The 24,449-nt window shown below is 39.1% G+C and overlaps 3 protein-coding genes across 4 annotated transcripts in view; 1 reads left to right on the top strand and 2 right to left on the bottom strand.

Moving 5' to 3' along the window:
* LOC134217440 (V-type proton ATPase subunit C) overlaps positions 1-22,954 on the bottom strand; it is a 51,574-nt gene extending 28,620 nt beyond the window's left edge. Inside the window, exon 1 of the mRNA XM_062696206.1 lies at positions 22,935-22,954. The gene's annotated coding sequence lies outside the window, so the exon portion shown is untranslated. The remainder of the gene's footprint in view (positions 1-22,934) is intronic.
* LOC134213934 (alpha-N-acetylgalactosaminidase) lies at positions 1,561-6,654 on the top strand. The gene is made up of 7 exons (XM_062693392.1): positions 1,561-1,928; positions 1,988-2,162; positions 4,568-4,662; positions 4,723-4,884; positions 4,939-5,151; positions 6,197-6,358; positions 6,425-6,654. The coding sequence occupies exons 1-7, from the start codon at positions 1,602-1,604 to the stop codon at positions 6,566-6,568; spliced, it is 1,278 nt and encodes a 425-aa protein (XP_062549376.1). The 5' UTR covers positions 1,561-1,601; the 3' UTR covers positions 6,569-6,654.
* LOC134217439 (uncharacterized) lies at positions 15,696-23,049 on the bottom strand. 2 transcript variants are annotated; one of them, XM_062696202.1, is made up of 2 exons: positions 22,935-23,049; positions 15,696-19,805 (listed from the first exon to the last, which is right to left on the bottom strand). In XM_062696202.1, the coding sequence occupies exon 2, from the start codon at positions 19,138-19,140 to the stop codon at positions 16,309-16,311; it is 2,832 nt and encodes a 943-aa protein (XP_062552186.1). In that variant the 5' UTR covers positions 19,141-19,805; positions 22,935-23,049; the 3' UTR covers positions 15,696-16,308. The 2 variants fall into 2 exon arrangements, with proteins under 2 accessions (XP_062552186.1, XP_062552185.1); XM_062696201.1 differs by having other exon boundaries at positions 15,696-20,377; positions 22,935-22,994.
* Between the last annotated feature and the right edge of the window lie 1,400 nt (positions 23,050-24,449).

The raw sequence follows: 24,449 nt of genomic DNA, 5'->3' as shown, positions 1-24,449 counted from the left end.
AATAATTACTATTTTTGAACCGTTAAAATGATCCGGATCTTTGAAGTGAATGAATGATTCGTAGCTCACTTTTTCAAAGATCCGGTTCATCAGATCAGCAAATAATCTAATCATTTGTAAGGAAATGATAAAATAAAAATGTTTTGTAGGTTCTCTATGCATGTTATAAGTATATGTGAGTGACAGAGGGGAAAAATTATTAAAAGTACGGGTCATAAGTGTATTCCTAAGTGACAAGCGTTTCATCATTTTACATTCACCTTACTTTTTGATCCAAAGATCCGATCCGTATAAAAGATGCGGATCATTAGACTGAATGACCTAGATCTGATCCGTTCAACTATGTGATCCGTTTTGCCCATCTCTAGTACAAACTATATCAACATATTGCACCAAGCCTTAGGATCAAATTATTTTTTGCTGTGGTCAATTCAATTTTGATCAAAATGTTACTTACACCCCTCTGGTTCTAACCCAGTCAATTGATTTACTTCTCGGCCGCACAAAGCATGGACACTACTCACCATGCATGCCCGGTGGCATATGCAAACTGTGGAGAATCGCGTTTTGGACGACCGAACTTACGTGCAGCATTCTGTACTTACTTGCCCGATAGCTTCTGCAAACTATGGAAGATCGCACTTGTCTCGACCGGAGTAAAGCGCAATACAAGCGCATGATCTACCGATTATCAAATAGATATTTTTTCTGCTCCTCGCGACGGTTTTGGGTTTTCATGTTGTTCTATAGAAAAAGATATGTGAAGTATTGAATATTTAGTCTAGAATTAATTCTAAACAAATATGTAAAGAAAAAATAATGGCGAATTCCATTGTATTGAGATTTACAACTACAGGAACATCACCACAAACATTGCGGTTCTTTAATGATTTTTTATTATACGACCTTCGAGTCAAGTACGAGACACTGAAGACGGTCTTACTGTTGAGGTCAAAATACGTATCTATAAAGTTACAATCAAGTTGTGAAATTAAATGGGATAGTACTAACTCGTCTTATGACAAGTGAGTGTGAAAATTATTTTCTTCAGCATCGTAACTGAATGCATTTACGTAAAAATGGATACGACATCGGTTTTAAATCATAATATCCGTTTGAATCAAATAGACGCTAACCCGTACACATAATTATGTTTTGCCTAACTTCATATTATGAATCGTTACGTGTTTGTGAATTGGGAGGCATTGGCCTTTCACAAACAGCACCGATTACTACAGTTTCAAGTGATGCGTATCACGGGCATAATTTCCAAGATAGCAAGCGACCTAAATTTAGAAGTGCTGAGAATTTTCAAGTGCAATCCTTTTCTAGCGCATGACTTTCACTATTATTATAGAAAAGATTAACCATGTTACTTCATCCGACTATCTATTGGTTATAAACATTCCATAGGTTTGATATGTTTCTGCAAACAACACCTGAAGTGCTCAACGTATTTGCATTAAGATAACTCTATTGAGCACAATGCGACTCCTGCCGAGTTAAGTTCCATAACACTATCACCCGGTACGGAATGGTATAAAAGCGATTACGGAAACATCCGCGCCAAACAATACGGTTTCGGTTGTTATCCATCGGAAATGAAGTTCGCGCTAGTTCTGTTGGCAGTGTCGGTCGGTGTGGCATACGCGTTGGAAAATGGTCTTGCCCGCAGCCCTCCAATGGGTTGGATGAGCTGGGAGCGGTTCCGGTGTATTACGGATTGCAAAAAATATCCAGACGAGTGCATTAGTGAACAGTTGTTCAAGCGTACGGCGGACTTGATGGTGTCGGAGGGATACCTGCAGGCCGGCTACGACTTCGTGAACATCGACGACTGTTGGTCGGAGATGGAGCGCGATGCTAACGGAATTTTGATTGCTGATAAAAAGCGGTTTCCCAATGGGATAAAGCATTTGGCAGACTATGTAGGAAAAATTTAGAAAAGAGGCCTATGGAATATTTATATGAACGGAAAATTTTGTAGATTCATGCTAAAGGATTGAAGTTCGGTCTGTATCAAGACATTGGAACGAAAACATGTGCTGGCTACCCAGGAATGAAAAACTACTTTGAAATAGATGCGCAAACTTTTGCTGATTGGGATGTTGATTTCATCAAAATTGACGGGTGCTACGCCGATGAGTACAAAATGGTGAATGGTAAGTATACTATGTATATATATTAAGTATACATTTATCTTACAGGATTTCACCTCTAAGATGCAAATTTCCAGATCGGTTATTGTGTTCATGTTAATGGTCTAGTCACTGTTTTGCCTTGTTTACTGAAGTTCGCCATTGATGAAAAGGCAATTTTTCATTCCGATCAAATCGGATATTTATATGGAATGGAAAGACATGTAATCCAACGTGAATAATAACACCAGTTCTACATAAATGCTACTATTGGCCAAAGTGTTTTTTTCTCGAATGTCGGAATCTTATTATGGCCTATGAAATTTCCAAGTGGGGATTATCTCGATTTTTCAGGGAAAATTATTCGTACTAGCCACGTGACTTACATATTTCGATTAGATACCTCGAAGTTTAAAGAAACGTTTAGTGGAGCTGTGGTGCGAAAGGTCAAGTAGCAGTTGTCCCTTGTCTCTTTCCGGATAATCTATCTTCGAATCTTTTTGCTCTTCTTGTTTTATTCCAGCATTTGAGCAAGACTCCAGCCAGGATGGTGGCTTACTACATACATACATACATACATTCTTGTTTTATTCCAGCATTATGAAATATGTTTTCTTGTCAAAACAGTTGCTACATACAATTTGCGTTGACAAGCCAGGCTTATTGTACTTATCGATTCCGCGCAGAAGAACAGAAAGTAAAGTTTTATGGCACAAACTCTGCGCAACATAAATTGATTTCTATAATACAGAGATTACACTCTGAAAACCGATTTTCATCATATCTTCTTCTTCATTGGCATTATATCCCCCACTGGGACATTGCCACCTCGCAGCTTAGTGTTCATTGAGCACTTTACAGTTATTAACTGCGAGGTTTCTCAGCCAATGTACCATTTTTGCATTTGTATATCATGAGGCTAACACGAACACTGGGAATCAAACCCAGCCACCCTCAGCATGGTCTTGCTTCGTAGCCGCGCATCTTACCACACGGCGGTAAGGAGGGCCCCTTTCATCACATGAAAGCAACAAATTGTCTGCTTTTTCACTTAGCTTCAAAAAAAAAAATGAATTCAAATCTTTTTTTCTCAAATTCGAGAACAAAATGTTTATGAGCGTTTTAGCACTGCTACTAATGGAGGCCATTTTTTGATATTTTTCGATTTTACTGATTATCTTGCCCATGACAACAATAAATTTTCATCTTTTTGATGATATGTAAGTAAATATAAGAATAACAGTAAATAAAATTTGAAAAAAAATGTGTGTCAAAGTGCGCAGAAATAGGAGCCACGCAAAATAAGGCACGCTCACGGTAGTTGGTTGCGATTCATGCTGGAAACGTTCACCGTCATGGCTATCCGAAGGGACTTCGACGGTTCGAGACAAAATCACTTACAAACATCATGTGTATGTGATGAATAGAGATAATACACTTTTTTACCTCTATTATGTGGTGCAACACACAGCAACTGTGCATGTTTTACCAGTTGCCACTAGATCTCGCTTCAGGACTTGCACGAAAAACATGATGTTTTAGAGCAGATGCGGCCTACAATACTCCAGACAGCGAAATTCATGGGGTTCAGGTCCGACAAACTCGCTGGCCCTGAAAACCTCTAGTTGAGTTTGTCCTGTTTGTCCTGAGTTGATCCTGTCATAAGACCCAACCCCTGATATCATAATAACGACCTGCCCACGGTTCAACCACGTTTTGTAGAATTAGTTCCCAATATGTATTTTGTCCCTCCTTAGCCGTGTGGTAAGACGCGCGGCTACAAAAGCAAAACCATGCTGAGGGTGGCTGGGTTCGATTCCCGGTGCCGGTCTAGGCAATTTTCGGATTGGAAAGTTCAATTTTCGGATTGTAGCAGTTCAATTGTCGGACCCTGTAATTTTCGGTAGCTAACTTCGTTCTTGAGAAACCAATGATTTCTGACAAATGTTTTAAGAAAAGTTTTAAGCCCAATATTCATCCGCTCTCGACGAGACGGTTATACGTTCGATAAATCGAAGATTCCTTATTTACCTATGCTCTTTTTGTATTTCTTCATTCCTCAGCTGTTAATTTTGTTTACATCTACTCGTAATCACAGAATACTACGATGAAATGCTTGCAATTTTATCTAAAGACTTGTTGTGTCGAAAATCGAATCGTTTGGTTGAAATGCTGGTTATTACAATACGTTCTCATATTGGATCCAAGTAGATCAGAGAAGTCAGAGAAGCACCGCTGTTTTAACAAAAAGGATCGACTTTTTGCATTTTTTAGACAACAGTTTGTCAACTATGCTGATGGCTTAGCTAAAACTTCCCATGGATTTCGTTTCATTTTCAAATTATGCAAATTAACATCCGTAACAGATGGTGATGATGGTTTTGAGATTCACATGATGTATTCATTATTTTTCCTTCTTCTATTCATAGATTACATACTTTTTGGAGAACTCATGAATAAAACTGGTAGACCTATTCTGTACTCCTGCAGTTGGCCAGCTTACCAGGAGTATAACGGGATTATTGTAAGTTGCATAATAAACAAGAGAGTATCAATGAATATTTAGTTGTTCATTCTTTCGCAGCCAGATTATGATATACTAAAGAAGACTTGCAATATGTGGCGTAACTGGGGTGATATCGAAGATTCCCACAGCTCAGTGGAATCCATCACTCGCTACTTCTCAGACAATCAAAAGCGAATACAACCACACTCGGGTCCCGGCCATTGGAACGACCCAGACACAGTAAGATAGATGACTTCACGTGTGACCGACAGTATATTGATTAACCACTTATAGCTCGTCCTTGGAAACTATGGTCTAAGCTACGAACAGAGTAAGTCACAACTAGCCGTGTGGACCGTGCTTGCAGCACCGCTGCTCTTGTCCAACGATCTGGCCACAGTCCCACCGGAGATCAAAGAACTCCTGCAGAACAAAGATATCATAGCGGCCAACCAAGACCCATTAGGAATTCAAGGTCTACTGGTAAAAACTATTAACAGAATCGAGGTGAGTATCATTCCGGTCTCGTGAAGTTTATGCTGTTTTGCTCAGCATTGACCACTTATTGTCAAAGACCTGTTGTGTGGAAAAGGCGTTAATGACAACATTTGCCTATCGTGACTCTCACTCTCGGTCCGTCGCAGCATTCAAATTTGAACCGATATTTGATTAGACAAGTTATGACACTAGATGAGTCGCAGGTAAACAACACTGACGTTGCGATCTTGGGCTTTATGCCTATTTCTCACACCAAAGGGTATTGAAAGGCTTCAAGATTATTTCAAAGGCGAATTCGTTTTTATAAAAGGCTCTACTGTTTATGTTTCTTTTTGTTAGTATGCAAAAAATCCACACACAAAAATCCTTGTCATCATTGGTAAACTTATCGTTCCTATGTATGAATGTGCAGTTTTATCACACTTGATAGTTCCCGAGAAAGACACCATCGCCACTAGGTGTATCAATCTGGGTTTTGATTATATACAGCTTCTTCCAGTAAATACATGTCTACAAATTTACAGACTAAATAGAACGACACATCATTTGGGATCAACTCATGGTGTCTTGTGTCGCTGGATCTTTGAAGCAGGCTGTAGTAATAGAGAAAATTTGAATTACAAATCATGGCCAACGTCCGAAGGTGGACATTTTTTCGACTGAATAGCACCGTATCGCGATATATGATTAGCGATTAGCACAAGCTCAAAAACCTTTGCACAGTGATTATTCGTTGGCAATAAACGACTACAAAATTTCTATAAATTGTCGCTCTGGTAAACGTTAGCTCAAGAATAGTAGAAATCAGATTTTTTTCAAATATATTGCGAATTCGACTTGCCAAACCGGATCCATGGATATCCAAATAAAACCAATTATTTTTTGATTTCAACATATGTACATAACAAAGCAATTAACCGTTGCTAGCTTCATCTTGAACCACTGTCTAGCAACAACAAAACTTGATCTTTTCAACTCTAAGCTAAAGAAATGGAATGCTGAACTCCGTTCATTGATGGAGTGACCGCTAAAATAGATTTCTTTTCACATGTAGATATGGAAACGCCCGATACTTCCCAAGGTGAAGGATGAACTGACGCAAGTTGTGGCTTTTGTCAGCCGTCGTGCTGATGGAGCACCATATGCGATCCGAGTGAAGCTCGCGGAAGACCTTGGCATCGAAAACAGCAGTTACATCAAAGGTTACAAGGTTTATGTGAGTATAATATGAAAAAGTAATCAACACAAAAAGCAGAAAATTATTGAAACTGTTGTTTTGCAGGATTTATTCAATAGAGACCGCAAACCTTTGTTTGTACCCGCAAATGGATCTTTCGAGACGCGTATCAATCCAACGGGAGCCAATTTCTATCGTTTCGAGCCAAAACTAAATGTATTTTTAAGAGGTATGGTCGAGGATGAGTAGCGTGTACTCTTGTAAAATTAATCCTGTAAAAATAGTAAACATATGCCATGCATTCATTTTGAAATAATATACAACTGAATGAAACACTCGACTTAATAGTTTCATTAGTTTCGAATTGAACGATGCATTGATTCGGCTCTAGCACTTGAAGACGTTGTGTTTATATCGGAATCAATTGTGCTTACATGTAGAGCAGTAAATACTAAATAATGTGGAATGCTTACGTTCCGTAGATCAACAAATAATCCATACTGGAGAAAAGTGAAAAACCCACGGGAGTGAAAACCGTGCACAGCTGGATTTTGTCAGGGTTAATGATTTGCACGTTTTCTAACACGTTGAATGAATCTAAAAAGAGTGAACACTAACCGTGGCCATAGTTTCGCCAAGGAATGTTTGTTTGTATGACGAGAGAGATCTAGAAAGAATTGTCAAAAAGGCGTTAATGTTTTCAGCTTTTCAGAAGTGAACCGAGAGCAGTGAAAATCATCACTAACAAATCGTTTAAATTTTACGAGAAAAACAAGATGCAAATTGTCTTCAGATGTGCATATGAAACCTATATTGATCGTTACTTCAACACTTTATTATTTATTATATGAATCTGACGTGCGAAACTGAAACATTTGTTTTATTTATTGCAAAATTTGGAAAACTGAACAACTTATTCTCACTCGTGAAATGCTGCACTGATTGAACCTCTTTCGCATCATGTAAAGATATTCACGTGATTGACTAGAGCTTGCGAAATTGTACAGAGAACCAAGTGAGGCAGTGGGATGCATGAACGGAAAAAGGTAATTCTGAAATTTTTACTGAGTTTGGAGAGAATTGAAATTTTCAATAGTTCAACGCTGATAGGCAAAAGTTTCAAAGGATTTGGAAATTTACTGGATAGTATCCGAATCGATTGATAAGAAAATCTCTGAAATCCATCGAGAGAAAACGTTTGCATTTAAAAAAATTGACAAAAATTGTCGATTTAAAAAACAGACATCGTGCGGCACATTGAGAACCGTTCCGGCATCTACAACATCTTGGCACAACAATCAGAGTAGGTATCGAAAGAAAGCCCGGTTCCGGACGGCCAACGACCCTTACGTCAAAAGCTACATGAATCCGCAAGCACGCCTTAGCAAAGCGACCGTGTACCACTCAAAGCGCACTAGCCCACGACTAATCGAGCTTCTGTTCTCCAAGGAGGTGCGGTTCAAACAGCGTCTGAATGAGAAATACTTTTCCCGGAAAGCTATACTGCCGTCATTCGCATATTTGTCCCATGTTTGATGGGATTCCTATGCACATGGGACAATTATGCGTATAACGGCAGTATAACCAAAGACTAATTCTATAACTGAGATGGCAGACCCATTACGACGGATAGCTCAGGACAATCACATGGTTCATTTCTTGATAGACAGCACCGCAGTGATAGCCGCAGTGATAGCTGTATGCGAGTTCTATTCGATTTTCGATAGGAGTGTGCCTTTAATGTGTAATGGTTGGACATCACCCTAGGCATTACCTTAATAAAGTCTCGACGAACCAGGGTTTCCTCAATACCGAGAATAGAATCCAAAGCAGCACAGGTTAAGCAAATCTGGTTGCAGCAACTTATGACTGAATCTGTTCATATATAAGTTACTGTCATTTATGTGTAACATGTGCAACCAACTACCCGATTCTCCTTCATCCCATTTTCGTTGCCAACTGAGCAAAGCCACTTTCTCATTGCCCGGAATCAAGCAATGTGCAGAGACCCATACCATTTTTACGGCTGTTCGCCCACATTGAGAGTTGACGTAAAGTCAATGTCAACTTCTCTCCACGAACAGCCTAGATAGCCGTGTGGTGTCGGCAGCTGGTTATCTGGCTAAGAATAACATTACGGATAACCTGTTCCAGTGGTAAAAGTCCACCATACAGGTGACCCCTAATTTTCGGTGTGATTAGGCTTTATGCTTACCGTGCCTACGAATTAATGGTAAGGGGGGTCTAATAAAAACCTAACCGCAAACGGATTCTGTGAAGCACCAGGGCCCCCTTCACAGTATTTTAGCCCTCGCTGCGCTATCCGGAGCTATGGCGTAGTTGACTTTTTACTTCTCCGAGATAATCGGCTACTCTTTTTCAACCTCATCGTGAGGTTAAATAAGAGTAGGGTTATGAATATGTGTTTTACTTAGTTTTCAACAAATTGTCACCTATATGGATTCGCATTATGCGTTTTTTTACAATGTACTTTGTGTATGTTACCTATAGGGCACTGCACGGGCTGCTTTGTCTCTTTCTCGTTGCAATGAAATTAGAAAACAACAAGGCCAGTAAACGTCAAAATTGATGAAGAACGAAAGAGAAAGAGATCTTTCCGTGCAGTGCCCTATATGGATTCGCATTATGCGTTTTTCACAGTGTACTCTGTGTCTCGTCCTTGACGTTCGGCTTTGGCTACTCTTGTTTAATCTCAACTTTAGGGTGAATAAGGGTGGGGTTATGAAAATGTTTTTTACTTAATTTTTTTTCAACAAATTGTCACCTATATGGATTCGCATTATGCGTTTTTCACAGTGTATTCTGTGTCTCGTCTTTGGCGTTCGGCCTCGGCTACTCTTGTTCAATCTCAACGTGAGGTTAAATAAGAGTGGGGTTATGAATATGTGTTTTACTTAGTTTTCAACAAATTGTCACCTATATGGATTCGCATTATGCGATTTTTACAATGTACTTTGTGTATGTTACCTATATGGATTCGCATTATGCGTTTTTCACAATTTACTTTGTGTATGTTACCTATATGGATTCGCATTATGCACTTTTCACATTGTACTCTGTGTTTCGTCTTTGACGTTCGGCTTCAGCTACTCTTGTTTAATCTCAACTTGAGGTTGAATAAGGGTGGGGTTATGAAAATCTTAGTTTTTTTCAACAAATTGTCACCTATATGGATTCGCATTATGCATTTTTCACAGAGTGCTCTATGTCTCGTCCTCGGCGTTCGGCTTCGGTTACTCTTATTCAATCTCAACGTGAGGTTAAATAAGAGTGGGGTTATGAATATGTGTTTTACTTGATTTTCAACAAATTGTCACCTATATGGATTCGCATTATGCGTTTTTTACAATGTACTTTGTGTATGTTACCTATATGGATTCGCATTATGCGTTTTTCACAGTGTACTCTGTGTCACGTCCTTGACGTACGGCTTCGGCTACTCTTGTTCAATCTAAACGTGAGGTTAAATAAGAGAGGGGTTATGAATATGTGTTTTACTTAGTTTTCAACAAATTGCCACCTATATGGATTCGCATTATGCGATTTTTACAATGTACTTTGTGATTGTCACCTATATGGATTCGCATTATGCGTTTTTCACAGTGCACTTTGTGTTTCGTCTTTGACGTTCGACCATTGTTACGTGTTTTTGTGACACCTTTCTTTCGTCCCTAGCTGAATGCGTGTGAGTCTACATAATTGGCTTTCCTATAAATGGTTCCATTTTCCTTTCCAACTGCACTTCCTCTTCCTTTCCTCTTTTCACTTCCTTTTCCGTCAGGTAAATGATGAGAAAGGCCAGTGAAGGCGATGGCACAAATCTCCCAAATTGAAGGGATCGTGCCTCCTGAGCCGACGTTCTGATACCTGATACCTAAGCACAGGTTAAGCAAATCTGGTTGCAGCAACTTATGACTGAATCTGTTCATATATAAGTTACTGTCATTTATGTGTAACATGTGTGCTGCTCGGAATGTAACCAACTACTACCCAATTCTCCTTCATCCCCTTTTCGTTGCCAACTGAGCAAGGCCTGCTGACGAGCAATTGAGAAAAAATCACCAAAGGCGATATGATGCTCATATATTTCACCTTCCATAGCGTCCACCTTGGCGAGTGGACGGAATCAAGCAATGTGAAGGGACCCATACCAAGGTGATTGTGAAAAAGCGATTCGATAGAGCACTCAGCATATTTCGTATTTCGCGTAGAACAAACGGTGAGTGTTGTACCGGCCGAAAATGTAGTATTGTTGAGGGGGAATACTCTAATGCGTAGTGTATAGTCACTAACTCTGCGACATACCTACGGAACAAGGATTCTGCAGTTTACGAGCGGAGGCGCTATGAAATTCAAGACACCAAATCCAGTGGATTCATTTGTTTTGGACCGGTCGGTGAAAAACATCTTGTCACAACTAACATGACTGTATTTACTCCCGATGATTCGCGGTATGCACTCCAATCGGAGCGGATCTGGGATCTTATAGTAAGTGCAAAAACTGCACTGTCGTAATCTGGAAAAGTGACGTAACAGCCATTTTACAACATGCATGTTTTCCATTTTTCTGTTAAAGAGCTCGATGAGCAGTACTCGTTAACACCATTTTCGGAAAATGGCGTATACGTCACTTTTTCAGATTACGGCAGTGCAGTAGAACTGAAAGGGTCTAGAAAGCAACCACGATTGGAAACAAAAGAAAAACATGCAATCTCCAGCCCCCGGGGGTAAGCACCCCACTATGTCCCGGTAATTGTACGCATGATGATGTTTCGTTGTTGGCATTTCTGATACAGATGGCTAATGTAAATTCCCCAGGTGCTTTTCGAGTCGAACCAGACCCCAAAATAGTTATGTGAAATGCCTTGAGTGATTTTCTTACCCATGAGATGATAGTTTGGCTGGCTCATGATTCCTAGGAAAGACAATCAGCTCTGTTTTTTTCCGAAGAGAATTCGATGCCCAGCTGTATAGCCCAAGTAGACAAATTGTCTAAAGTATCTTGCAAAGGTCCTTGCAGATCGCCCGTCCCTGTTCCTGTAAGGGATACAACGGCGTAATCCGCAAGTTGTCTTAGCGTGCAATTCTCCATGAGACATCTATCGATGTCTCTGATGTAAAAATTATAAAAAAGGGAGCTTAAACATGAGGCCTGGGGAAAATCCATGTAACTAATTCTTGAAGTGGTTGAGTTTCCGTGAGAAAAGCTCATATGTTTCTCTGATAATAAGTTGTACAAGTAGTAGTTTAAGACTGGTGAAAGCCCACTCTCGTGGAATTTGTCTGAAAGGACGTCTATGCAAACTGAGCCAAAGCCCCCTTAATATCTTAATTTCTGAGAATAGGCCAGTTGGATTTCAGTAATAAGTAGCACGAGACAATCGTTCGTTATCTTGCCTATGCAGAATCCAAATTGGGTGGGTACACGGCATGTATTTCCGTTAATCGTCGTAGGGGCTAAAACCAACGAAAGTAACGTCCATTTGCTAGAACTCCACTATAACAGAACGTTTCTCCTGAGGTTACGATTAGGTACGGATGAGTTTGGTAAAAAAAAAGTGTATCTTTTATTGCTTTTCGAGGCTATGACGAAAAGACGAAAATGCCTGCCTCAACCCTATCTGATAAGAAGCCATTCGATTTAACCCATTTGCCGAGCCGTTTGAGAATTCTTTTCTCTAACAGCTTACGTATACACGACAACTACGCGATTGGACGGTAAGAATTATGATGCGACGCAGGTTTTTCTGGATTTTTAATGGCAATCACCCTTACTTATCTCCACAGTGGAGACTTCATTCATCCGGGACAACATTGCTTTCAAGAAATTGATTGAATAAGTTCAACAATCGCCTCTTCGCGACTACTCGGAGATTTTTTAACTGGATGAAACTGATTCCGTCCATTCTTGGGACAGTATTGTTACATGAAAAAACAGCAAGTGAGAATTCAACAATGAAAAAGGGAACATCCATCTCGTTTTGCTCAACGTTTATAGCACGCCCAGCTCATTGAATTGGGACAGAATCAGCGCATACCTTCTTTGCGAGGGAGAAAATCCACCGAAAGGAGTTTTCTTTATCTTCCTTAACCGACGACCCGTTTTACATTCTTCTCCCGACGGTCCAAAGAGTTGACATTTCGCTAGTATAGCCGCGCTACTTGGCATTTACGCATTCCAACCAGAGAGGAAAAGCTGGACGTTGGCGCGCTTTAAATCCCGGTATTGGTCGACGAATTGAACATGTTTACCGACAATTATTTGGGTATTTATATGAAGTCATGATTAAGGATCAGTGATAAACGATGGTCCAACATGATATGCGGTAATATAAGTTTCTATTATGGTTTAGGCCCTCCTTAGCCGTGCGGTAAGACGCGCGGCTATAAAGCAAGACCATGCTGAGGGTGGCTGGGTTCGATTCCCGGTGCCGGTCTAGGCAATTTTCGGATTGAAACTGTCTCGACTTCCCTGGGCATAAAGTATCATCGTGTTAGCCTCATGATATGCGAATGCTAAAATGGTAATCTGGCTTCCCAACTAACATTTAATGTCAATGTAAATGTTATCTCAACTCGTTTATACGGCTTCAAGCTGAATATATGTGCTATACTTATGATCAAGAACTTCTATTCAAGTCCTTTACCAGCAAATGACATATGTAAATAACAAAGAAAATTAAGGATGTGCTTCTTCGCATACCCTATAGGTTATTCTGCTAACGCTATTTTCGGATTCATGCTGTATAAACGTTAGAAAGAGGTCTACATGCTGCTTTTAGCACATAAGCTTAAAACTTACGCTTTCAGCATTATTTCAACCATTATTCAAACATTTATCAGCATATTCTGTTGGCTAACTTTTTTGCATCATCAATCGCTGAAATTGTTTTTAGGCAACATTTTCTCGATCTGTATAGATGCTACTCTGCTGCTAATCGTTTAACAGTAGCCTTCAACAGAAATATCGCTTCTAAAACGGCTTGTTTTCTTATACTATCTGCTAGCATTAATGACAGCGCTTTGTCAGTTGCTATAAGAGCAGGTGAAAACCTTTGTAGCTGCCTTACAGAAATCAATAGCTCATACACAGCTCCGGCAACAAAAATCAAATGTAAACATTGCGGTTTTGACGTTCCATACTGATAAGCTATTGAAAGAAGCAGTATAAGGTTTACTTAAACGTTGTGTAATCTTCAAAGATACAGAAGTTGCCTAGAAGCTTCGTTAGTTCATTTATAGCGCCATTACGCTATATTCTTAGTGCTATAACAACAGCGAAAACGTTATCATTGTGAATGCTACTCACCGTAATATGGGAAGTTGCTAACAAGCAACTCAATTACATACAGGAGCTCTTAACCGATGAGCTTTGTTGCTAATTCAGACAGAGCTATTTTATGAATATATGAAAGCTGCATAAACGATAAAAGATGAAATATATTCGGTACAAATTGACTAGCTGATAGATATTTGGGTAATAGTGGAGTGGAAGTTTAATGGATTATTTGCGGAAGCTTTTGTTTTATTCAGCATTGGCTGCTTTTATTCAAATATTATACAGCCAAAGGCTAAAAGTTGAAGCTTTTAGCACCAAAATTGTTAGTTGGGTTAGAAACCTCGCAGTTAATAACTGTGGAAGTGCTTAAGGTCACTCCTGACGGAATCCAACCTTCAAAGTACTCGCGTTTTCAAGGGCACACCATTCGATACGGAAGCAACGCACAACTGTAATTTTCATTTTTTCAGCTTTGCTGCGTCTCAGCATGCGTGAAAAAATAAAAATGACAGCCGTGCGCTACTTCCGTATCGAATGGTGTGCCCTTGAAAACGCGAGTACCCCGAAAACTGGATTCCGTCAGGAGTGACCTTAATGAACACTAAACTGCGAGGCGGCTCTGTCCCAGTGTGGGGATGTAATTCCAATAAAAAGAAGAAGAAGATGGTTTAGGCTTGGTTTAATGGTTTAAGCTACACTTTAAAAGGAATGGAAATGGATCACAATTAATCAGAACAAAACAAGAGAATGAATTGTATAGGGAGGGGGTGAGATTGAGTCATCATAATCTCCAGGTCGGGTAACAAAAGTTCTTTCATTTTCAACGTATATTTTAGTTTTCTTGCTTTTAGATAGTTCCATTGTCATGTCCAATGAACTATTGGTATGCGATCAATTTCTAATTCAGTGGCATTCTCCTGTGCTATTAACCTCGTTTCTCCAATACTTGAACTACATTATTCGAATGTGGATTCTAGTAAAAAATCGTTTTATGATACAAAAGCAGGTGTCGGATGTACGCCACATGAAAACATAAACATGCTGAATTACATATGGGTGCTTACAATTAGAAACATTATTAATTTTACCACAACATGCTAAACTTGGTTTTCAATTATGGATCAGATTTGAATTGAATACATACTAAAAATTAACCATTTATTGTCCAACAAGTTTATTCATCGATATATAAATTTAAAAAAAACTCATTACCTGAATGGTGATGAATGCTGTTTATTTTGACTGTAAATAATTTAATCCAAAGTTCGTTAAAATTCTGTCAGATAAGTACGTGAAATCAGAGATTCGAATTGATGTCCATTTACTCGCAGTATCAGTTTTACCCTCAGTTCTCCTAAATCCAAAGATCACGTGGTGAACGAATCCATGAATAGAGTAACTTGAACTACATCGCAGATACATCGCAGTTAAAAAAAGTTGCAATGCGACAATTCTCAGTTATTGGATGTGTGACCCTAAAAGAGATATCCGAAGAATCGCAAAACAGGTTGTGGAGGGATCCATATTATTCTTGATAAGGTATACTCAAGACAAGACGGTATTACTTTCGGGTTGAAAATTATATTACCTTCAATGGGCGCAGAATATTATTATTGCATTGGTTGGCATCGAAAGTTCTCAATTAATAATTTCAAATGTGCTTATAGAACAAAAATTTGAGAGTCGGCTATAAGCTTTAGTTTGCAGAAGCCTAATTGAACATAACTGCTAGAGCAGCTCTATCGTTTGAAATACTCTAATATTCGAAGTGTAAATGTTAATAGTGGAAAGAAGCTCGAACACCTATTCATCAATCAATAAAATTCACGGACACACTCGCGCATCTCCGGCATTATGTGAGATTATCATCTGTTTGTACCTTCGCTCCATCCAAGGTGATATTGCGTGTTAAATTTGGCCGTCGCCTGATCCTCAATTATCGCTAAAACGGTGTAAAACAAAACACGTAAAAAGCTGATCATTTTTTGTACGCATGAGTTCGAACAACTGAAATTGACCAAACGCAATGTCAATTGCATGTCAGGAGTGTTCGGACAAAAGCAAAGCACACAACTATTAAAGTTTTATGTATAAAGATTTTCATACAAAACAATTTGTTCTTTATTGCATTTCTCCGGTTTGATTTCATACTTCAATATAAACTTTTTTATTTCAGATTTCACTTTATTCAGAAATTTGTTGAAACCTACTTCTTAAGAAATGTTTCTCTCACTGCCCGGCTATTTTCGTTTGATTACACTATTATTGTGATATAGATGCCCTGGTTGCGAATTTGCTATTTGGTTGATGCGGTTGATAGTTACAAAGTTTAAAGGAATCAGTTTTAAATCTACGACAGACCCAGCAGTCTTTAAGGAGATAATTAAGTAGTGCAAAATAAATAAGTTAACTGTCTACCATTGTTTGACAATTTTATTGTCCAAAATATGTTGGATAAACTCAATAACTATTCGATAATAAACAGATACATAACACTTGTATTCTAAACTAAGGGAAAGCTTCTCTTGGGAAACACGTTTTAACATATCTATTATTGTACATTGATCCACGACGTAAGATTAGACCTTCACAGAGAATAAATAACTTGTTCGTTTACCATAAGCCCTGAACGAAGAAAATCCAGCCTTTTATTCTCTACGCTTCGATAAAGATTGTTCGATAAAGGGCACTAGGAGGTGCAATTAACCCGCGTCGATTTCTTAGGAACCTTTTCGTACACCCGCCGATGCATTTTATCGACAGATTGCAGATAGAATGTTCCAGGGAAGAGAACGTCAACGCTTCCGGATGGTTCGTAGGGAGCAGCGTGATTGTTCTTCTCGCGAGTCTCCATCAGCTTGGTAAATTCCTCCGGAGCTACTTTCTGTCGGGAATCCAACAGTGGCAGTACGTAATCCAGATGAGCTTTGAACGCCCCTAACGCATGGACGTCACTAGTGATTGATATGGAATACAGTGAGGATGCTAAGCCGGATCCGTACGAGAACACACCTACTCTTTTGCCAGCCAGCTCCGACAGCTCGCTGTTGACAAGAAGAGATACCAAACCACTGTACACAGAAGGGGTGTACATATTTCCAACTTGATTGGCCAGGTGCAGCGACTTCTTCGTTTTAGCATTAAATACTGGTGCGTAGTGAGTCATGAAAGCTTTCTCCACATCACGATCGAAATACGTTTCCTCCAATTTCACGTTCTGGAACTGCTCGAACCCTGGATACACGGAAGCACGTTGATTTTCAGGCGTTAGCACAAAATCGTTCAGACCAAGGCGTGCCAGCGATTTCTGGACCAATTTGCAATAAGGCGAGTGGAAGATAACGGCATCGAATATGTCCAAGTTGACGTTGGCATCTGGATTTTTCGAAATGTAATTTTTTCGGTAATTTTGGTAACAGTTATCCAATGCGCTAAGGTAGCATTGAATCGACAATTTGCCGTCCACCACCGGATATTCGGAACTTAGGTCTGGCTTGTAGAAATCATATGCGTGTTTCATGAAAGTAGACCGAAGACCTCGATCTAGCACTAGAGGAGCGTTAGGACCAACCAGCATAGCGATAGCTCCTGCACCTCCGGTGGGCCTTGCTGAACCTTTGGCATAAACGGCAATATCTGCACAGACAACTAATGCCAAACGGTTGTCTTGGCTTGAAGACTCAATCCAGTTCCAAGCATGAAGTAAAGCTGCCGTGCCACCATAACATGCGTTAATATTATCAATACCTTCCAGATGAGTAACTCCTGCTGGTTCAAACAATTGCATCAATACTGTCTTCACACTCTTCGATTTGTCTACAAGGGACTCTGTACCCACTGATAAATATCCAATTCTCGAGAGAGGAACATTGTGACGCTCTAATAGATTATTAACCACAGTCAAACACAACGAGTTGACGTCTTCACGATCCGAGCAGAATCCCATCCGACTTTGTCCCAGTCCAATCGTATATTTTCCTGCCGACACACCATCATACTCTTCCAGTTCCGTCTGATCCACATACTGCGAGGGAAAGATCACCTCCAGGGCCATAATTCCTACATTTTCTGGATATGTACGTGAGAGTATCATTTCGAGAGATTGATTGTAAAGCGATTCAGAGAGAAGAACATCTACGTTTCCTGATGGGGATTTCGGAGGTACACGCTCATATACGCGCCGATGCATTTCATCCTTAGATTGTAGATAAAAGGTTCCAGGGAAAAGAACGTCCACACTTCCGGATGGTTTGTAAGGAGCAGCATGGTTATTTTTCTCACGAACCTCCATCAGCTTGGTAAAGTCTTCTGGAGCAACCTTTTGTCGAGAATTCAGCTGCGGTAGTACATAGTTCAAACGATCTTTAAAAGCACTCAGAACCTGGGCATCATTGGTGACCGATATGGAGTACATTGACGATGCTAGACCGGAGCCATATGAGAAGACTCCAACTCTCTTGCCAACCAGCTCGGATAGTTCGCTATTGACCAAGAGGGAAACCAATCCGCCATATACGGATGGAGTGTACATGTTGCCGACTTGATTGGCTATGTACAGTGATTTCTTCGTCTTCGAGTTAAATACTGGTGTATAATGAGCCATGAATGCTTTTTCTACATCCCGGTCGAAATATGTTTCTTCTAATTTAACGTTCAGAAATTGCTCAAATCCAGGAAACGTAGAAAGACGATCATTTTCAGGCGTAAGTACAAAGTCATTCAAACCCAAACGGGCCAGTGATTTTTGAACCAATTTACAGTAAGGCGAATGGAAAATAACGGCATCAAATATATCCAGATTCACAACGACGTTTGGATTTTGTTTAGCGTAATTTTCCCGATACTTTTGATAACAGTTGTCTAGTGCACCGAGGTAGCATTGAATCGACAATTTACCATCCACCACTGGATATTCGGAGCTAAGATCCGGCTTGTAGAAATCATAGGCGTGTTTCATGAAAGTAGACCGAAGACTTCGATCTAGAACAAGAGGTGCGTTGGGCCCTACCAGCATAGCAATTGCACCAGCTCCTCCGGTTGGCCTTGCCGATCCTTCAGCATAAACGGCGATGTCTGCACAGACCACTAACGCTAAACGGCCATCCCAAGCGGAAGACTTGACCCAGTCGTAGGCATTGAACAGTGCTTCAGTACCACCGTAGCACGCGTTTACATTATCGATACCTTCCAAGTTTGTGACACCTACTGGTTCGAACAATTGCATCAGCGCGGTTTTCACACTCTTAGATTTGTCAACGAGAGACTCGGTGCCCACCTCCAGGCACCCAATTTTGGAATGTGAGATGTTATGACGCTCCAACAGGTTGTTGACTACGGTCAAACACAACGACACGACATCTTCGCGATCCGAACAGAATCCCATGCGGCTCTGTCCTAGCCCAATCGTGTATTTCCCAGCCGAAGCTCCATCATATGCTTCCAGTTCTGTCTGATCCACATACTGCGAGGGAAAATATATTTCCAGTGCCAAAATTCCAACATTTTCTTCGTAACTGCTCATTGTAACTTTTATTTTCACCACCTGCTTCAGAGTTACAACAGATAAAACTTTCTTCTCAATGAGACACGACAGATGAACGGCACTCAAAAATTAAACTTTCTTTTTTCTCGTCTGCTTCACTCTTCCACGTCTTCCATTCAAGACACTTTCTCTGAGGCTCGTGCAACACCGTTATTCCTACAGTAGGCCAATGGTTCAGAGCTTCTGAAATTGTAAACTGATTGCTCCTAGTGTTTATTATGTAATTCCGGACACGTCGATGAGGCACTTCCAAGCAACGCGATCCGTCTTCACGGGTGCGAGTTATGTCACTCGATGGGAGAGTTTTCTGGGGAACTATCCAACCCTTTGGGAGACAAATTTTAAATCGACCAACTAGCCGTACTGCTAATGGGAACCGTAACCAAACACGTCCGACTGAACGACACTCCGAGCGATGACTGCGAGCTCAGTTCAAGCACCGATGAGAAAACCGCTGACGACGGACCATGAACGAGAAACGAGTTTCCTCTCCTCCTGACCACTCTGCTGCTCGACTACGACTACGATGGTGATGCTTGCTTAGCTTTTGCTGAAGAATGGGCACCTCAACTAAGCCGCTCTGATACCGCCAATGTTGTATGTTTTATCAATTGCGGGGCTCTCTTTACTGCAAACACGTGAATCTGAAGCAGATGGAGTTTCAAAGGCAGATTGGAGATTACTAACTAGTTTCAATCACAAGCTAATGTTCAATATGCGGCGGATGGCACACTCAATGCCCTGAAAAATAGATTTGCTCCAATTCGATTAATTTCATTATTAACTTTGTAACATTACTTTCAACACTTTGCAATATATTGCAAGATATTTTCCTATCCGCTCTTTGTATAAAACTGATTTTGCTTATTCATATGACTAGACGAGCATTGCATTGGTACATATTTAAATATCACCAAAAAAAGGTACATTTTCATGACTGTATTTGTTTTTGCTACGGGCGTCAGAAATGTTGCACGGAAATACCACTGGGTGCAAAGCAAGTTTTACGACGTATTTTAGACTTATAATTTAAAGCTGTCATTGTCGTTTGGTTTGCGGTTCTTACTGGCAAATCAGTTCAAGTCACAAATTATTACTTGTGTGTATTATATACACCATCTCCAACTCATCTTTATACACATTGCAATCTTTGCAGCACGAAGATGTAGTATTATCTCCACTATGGGCCAAGCATAAAAAATAAAGAGTTATTTACCTTGAAATGGGAAATAAAAAAAATCGTGTTAATAATTATGAATTCACTTGTTAAAAGTATTTTCTAAGAAAATGCTTCGTACGCGTTTATTACATACTGAAACATGCTCAAATAAGATACTCTACTTAAGTTTTTTTAATCTTTATTAAACTTTACAAACAACTGATTTGGTGTGTGTAAAAGTAATGAATCAGCACTGCCAATACATTCTATTCTGGCGAAGAATGCATTCTTTTTTCTGGATTGGTGTTGGATCTGGAATCTCTCTCTTACAGACTCTTGACGAATTGAAGATGTCTGTTCGTACGCGTGTGAATATGGCTGTTGAAATATCTCGACATTTTTTTGACATTTATTCTTAACCGATTTGCATACAAATTAATTCGATGGGGTTCTGTCGCATTGTTTCCTATTTAAACAAAAAACATGATTAATCCACCTAGTGGTGGTTGTGCCATTCTCGTGCATTAGATATAATAAAAAAGATTGAGTGAGATTTTTATAGCGTGATTATTGTACCGTATTTTGGTCATAGCTTTTGATCACATGGACCATTGCATCATGACATTGTTATCTTTACAAATACGTATTTCGGCCTCATTTGTGAGGCCGTCTTCAGTGTCTCGTACTTGACTCGTCCCGAAGTCTTAGACAGTTGAAGACATTCCACTAAAAGACCTTAAATAATTTTTCTTACACACTTAAATTATTTTGCCGACCTCAGCAAAATTTTCGCCGAGATTCCAACAGCCGAGATCTCCGTATTTTTTTAACAGAAATTCGGTAATTCATTTTGTACAACTTAAGAATATATTTACATTTTAGCTAAGAGTGCCTTGAGAATAAATTGTTTTTCATCCTTTCTCGTACAACAAAGTTTTCTCCATATACATTATAAATAAGTTCATCCAACTTTGATATTCACAGTGACAGCAAAACAAATATTTCAATTTAAAGTGAATTTATTGGCCCCTACGATTGATGTTCTTTCTTGTTACTGTTTTTCATCAAGAATCTGGCTCCTTAATGGATGAAGGCTGCATGAGCCTTTAGTTTTAATAATTTTAAAATTAAAAAAATCACTTAAATAAAACATAAAAAAATAATTTTAATTTTTAAGGTTTTGTGCCTTTTTAAGAAGTAATTCATTAGGAATTCACTCAAAGGGGTTTTTCCCTCCTTCAAATTTTGTGTTAAAAATAAAAATAATAATAATAATAAAGTGAATTTATTGTTCAGCTTCATTATCAGCATATAACCCCGGCCTTATTGGTCTTGGTCTAAACAAGAACTGGATATGCTTTTTCCATCGAGAATCTATGTATTCTTCTTTCTTATTGGCATTACATCCCCACACTGGGACAGAGCCGCCTCGCAGCTTAGTGTTCATTAAGCACTTCCACAGTTATTAACTGCGAGGTTTCTAAGCCAGGTTACCATTTTTGCATTCGTATATCATGAGGCTAACACGATGATTACTTTTATGCCCAGGGAAGTCGAGACAATTTCTAATCCGAAAATTGCCTACACCGGCACCGGAATCAGAACCCAACCACCTCAGCATGGTCTCGCTTTGTAGCCGCGCGCGTCTTACCGCACGGCTAAGGATCTATGGATTCCTTTCGAAAAACCCAAGAGCGAACGAAAATCGAAATTTGAATTTTGCCATTTTTTCGCCAAATAAATGTCAACTATCATATGATAATAGCTTATAGTCTGAATACATTATTTACACAAAAAAGATATCTATATAGTATGCCACATTTTTTTAAATACCTAAGTAAAGCTATAAAAACCTAATTTTCTTTGAAACATGTCCCACATGGAACATTGTCCCATATGAATAGGAACCCCAGCAAACATGGGGCAGATATACGATTCACGGCAGTGTACCCCACACTGTTTTTCGCGTAGGTACTGAAATAAAAGCCATTGAAGTTTCAAGTCGCATCTTTCATATACAATTTCGAAAACATCTAACAAATTGAAATATCATCGGATCTTATCGAAATTCTGCTGAGTTGATCATCATTCTATAGATTACCGTGAAACGATTAAGTATGACTGAAACATTGTTTAGCTTTATGCAACTCAAAAGTAATGAAAAGTTAAATGGGACTGTTATGCGAGTAGAGGTCGAATTTTACTGCCCCCACTTGCATAACAGTCCGATTTGAAATGTGTATCAATTGATAAAGAGTTTCTTGAAGCCATGGTTAATATTTTTCTGTGGTTTAATATTTCTATTTTGGGAATACTGTTTCATATCGAATGAAAATTTAATAATCTATTAGGCTATTAGATTACCTAATAATAACTCGTTTAAATATTCAATGGGGATTGTGTATGTGAGCAAAAGTTTTAAAACAATTTTCGAAATTCCTACAAAACAGGAGTCATACTTCTATGGCTTTTTAAATTTAATTGAAGAAATCAAAAAATGTTAAGCACTAATTCGCCACCTGGTAAAAGGCAAACAAAGCTACACAAAATCGACATTTTAAGCATTCCCTTATCAGCAGTCTTTTTCATAGATAAGTAAGTAAAAAATACTTACACTTAGTCTCAATAATCCTTTCTTTATCGTAATTTGAGTTGTTCGGGCAAAATCGTCGGCCTGAAATAAGGTACAATCATCTAACCTACGTTCATACTATTAGTAGTTACTATTCCAACCTTTATGTTTCTAGGAATTTTTTTCAAAGAGGCGTAACTGTATTTGACCTTGAAATTTGAAACGGGTAATTCTCTCTTAATTCTGCATATTTGGTGCAACTGACGTAACTACCAGATAGATCGGTATCTATTCTTTCTGTTGGGCACATAAATTCACCAAAATAGTTTGAATGAAGAGCACAATCGCCGTTCCAAAAATCAAGGTAAGAATCAATTAGGCCCATTTGAAAAAAGTTCCTAGGTTTAACACTCAAACTATAATAAAGGACGATCCACTTTGACGACGATGATGATGCTCCGTTCGTGGAATCTATACATGAAACAAGAATACACCAATTTAACCAAGAATTTATGCTCATGCTGATTATTTTTATTGATGTTCCAACATACTTACCCAATAGTAATTTTGAGCTAGACAGAATTGGTAATACTGGTTGTTCCCTGATGATTTTCTCAATCACCTGGTTTATCAATGAAACTCTGTGTGGAAACAGGAACGCAACAAAAACAAACTACGCTTACAACTACATGTGAAAAGTCGGAATACAAATAATACCGTTAACTGAGAGAATGAAAAAAAAAACACCGCGCGGACACGACCTTGCGCCAACGTGGCTTGGTAAGATTTATTTTATTTATAAAATTTCAACTAAAATAGATTTTTCGCAGTCAATATCCTGTTTTGAATTTGAGTTTTTTCACGAAACAGTCAGCTATTTACCTCAGCACACATAAATGCCATGTATTTTACGTGTTTTCTTCTGTGTGGTAGACCGACCGTTTCATTCAAAAGAAAATGTCAAAATGCTGCGCAAAGTAACAGTAAATTGGTTCAACACTATTTTCGAGTTTGTATGTATTCGTGCGCTGAAAAACGCATGCGTTCGTTGCAGGTACGCGCGTTGAAGCGTTTGCAGTGAAGGCTTGTAGTTAGCAGGTGGTATATAAATGTAAAGTCGTCGATGCTATTAAGTTCAAATTGACCTTTCCCGTCGAAATTTGTATCTCGATTCTTTGGCTTATTAAAGGTCAACTTTCCAAAAGAACCCATATTTTTTTAAGCCTTTAACTATTTTTAAAATAGAAAACCAAAATCGAAAAAGTGCTGCACGTGTGAACCGGCCTGAAAAATTCACCCGATGTTCGTTAAAAATCGGGCCAATCTTTAAAAACAGCACTTTTTCAATTTTTTAAATTTTAAAAATACTTAGAGGCGTCAAAAATATGGGTTGTTTGAGTAAGTTGACCTTAAATAAGCCAAAGAATCGATTGAGCGAATATTTTTTGGCAGAAAAGGTCAGTTGAATGTTCGGGATGGGTGACGTCATGCAGAGCATCGTATGCAGAAATAAAGGGGGGGGGGGGTTAGTTGGAAAACCACACTGGTGGTGAACAA

The sequence above is a fragment of the Armigeres subalbatus genome, chromosome 2 (assembly GCF_024139115.2).
Source record: "Armigeres subalbatus isolate Guangzhou_Male chromosome 2, GZ_Asu_2, whole genome shotgun sequence".
Classification (NCBI taxonomy): domain Eukaryota; kingdom Metazoa; phylum Arthropoda; class Insecta; order Diptera; family Culicidae; genus Armigeres; species Armigeres subalbatus.
Note: the sequence above shows the minus strand (reverse complement) of the source record. Positions and strands in the feature narration are given on the sequence as shown.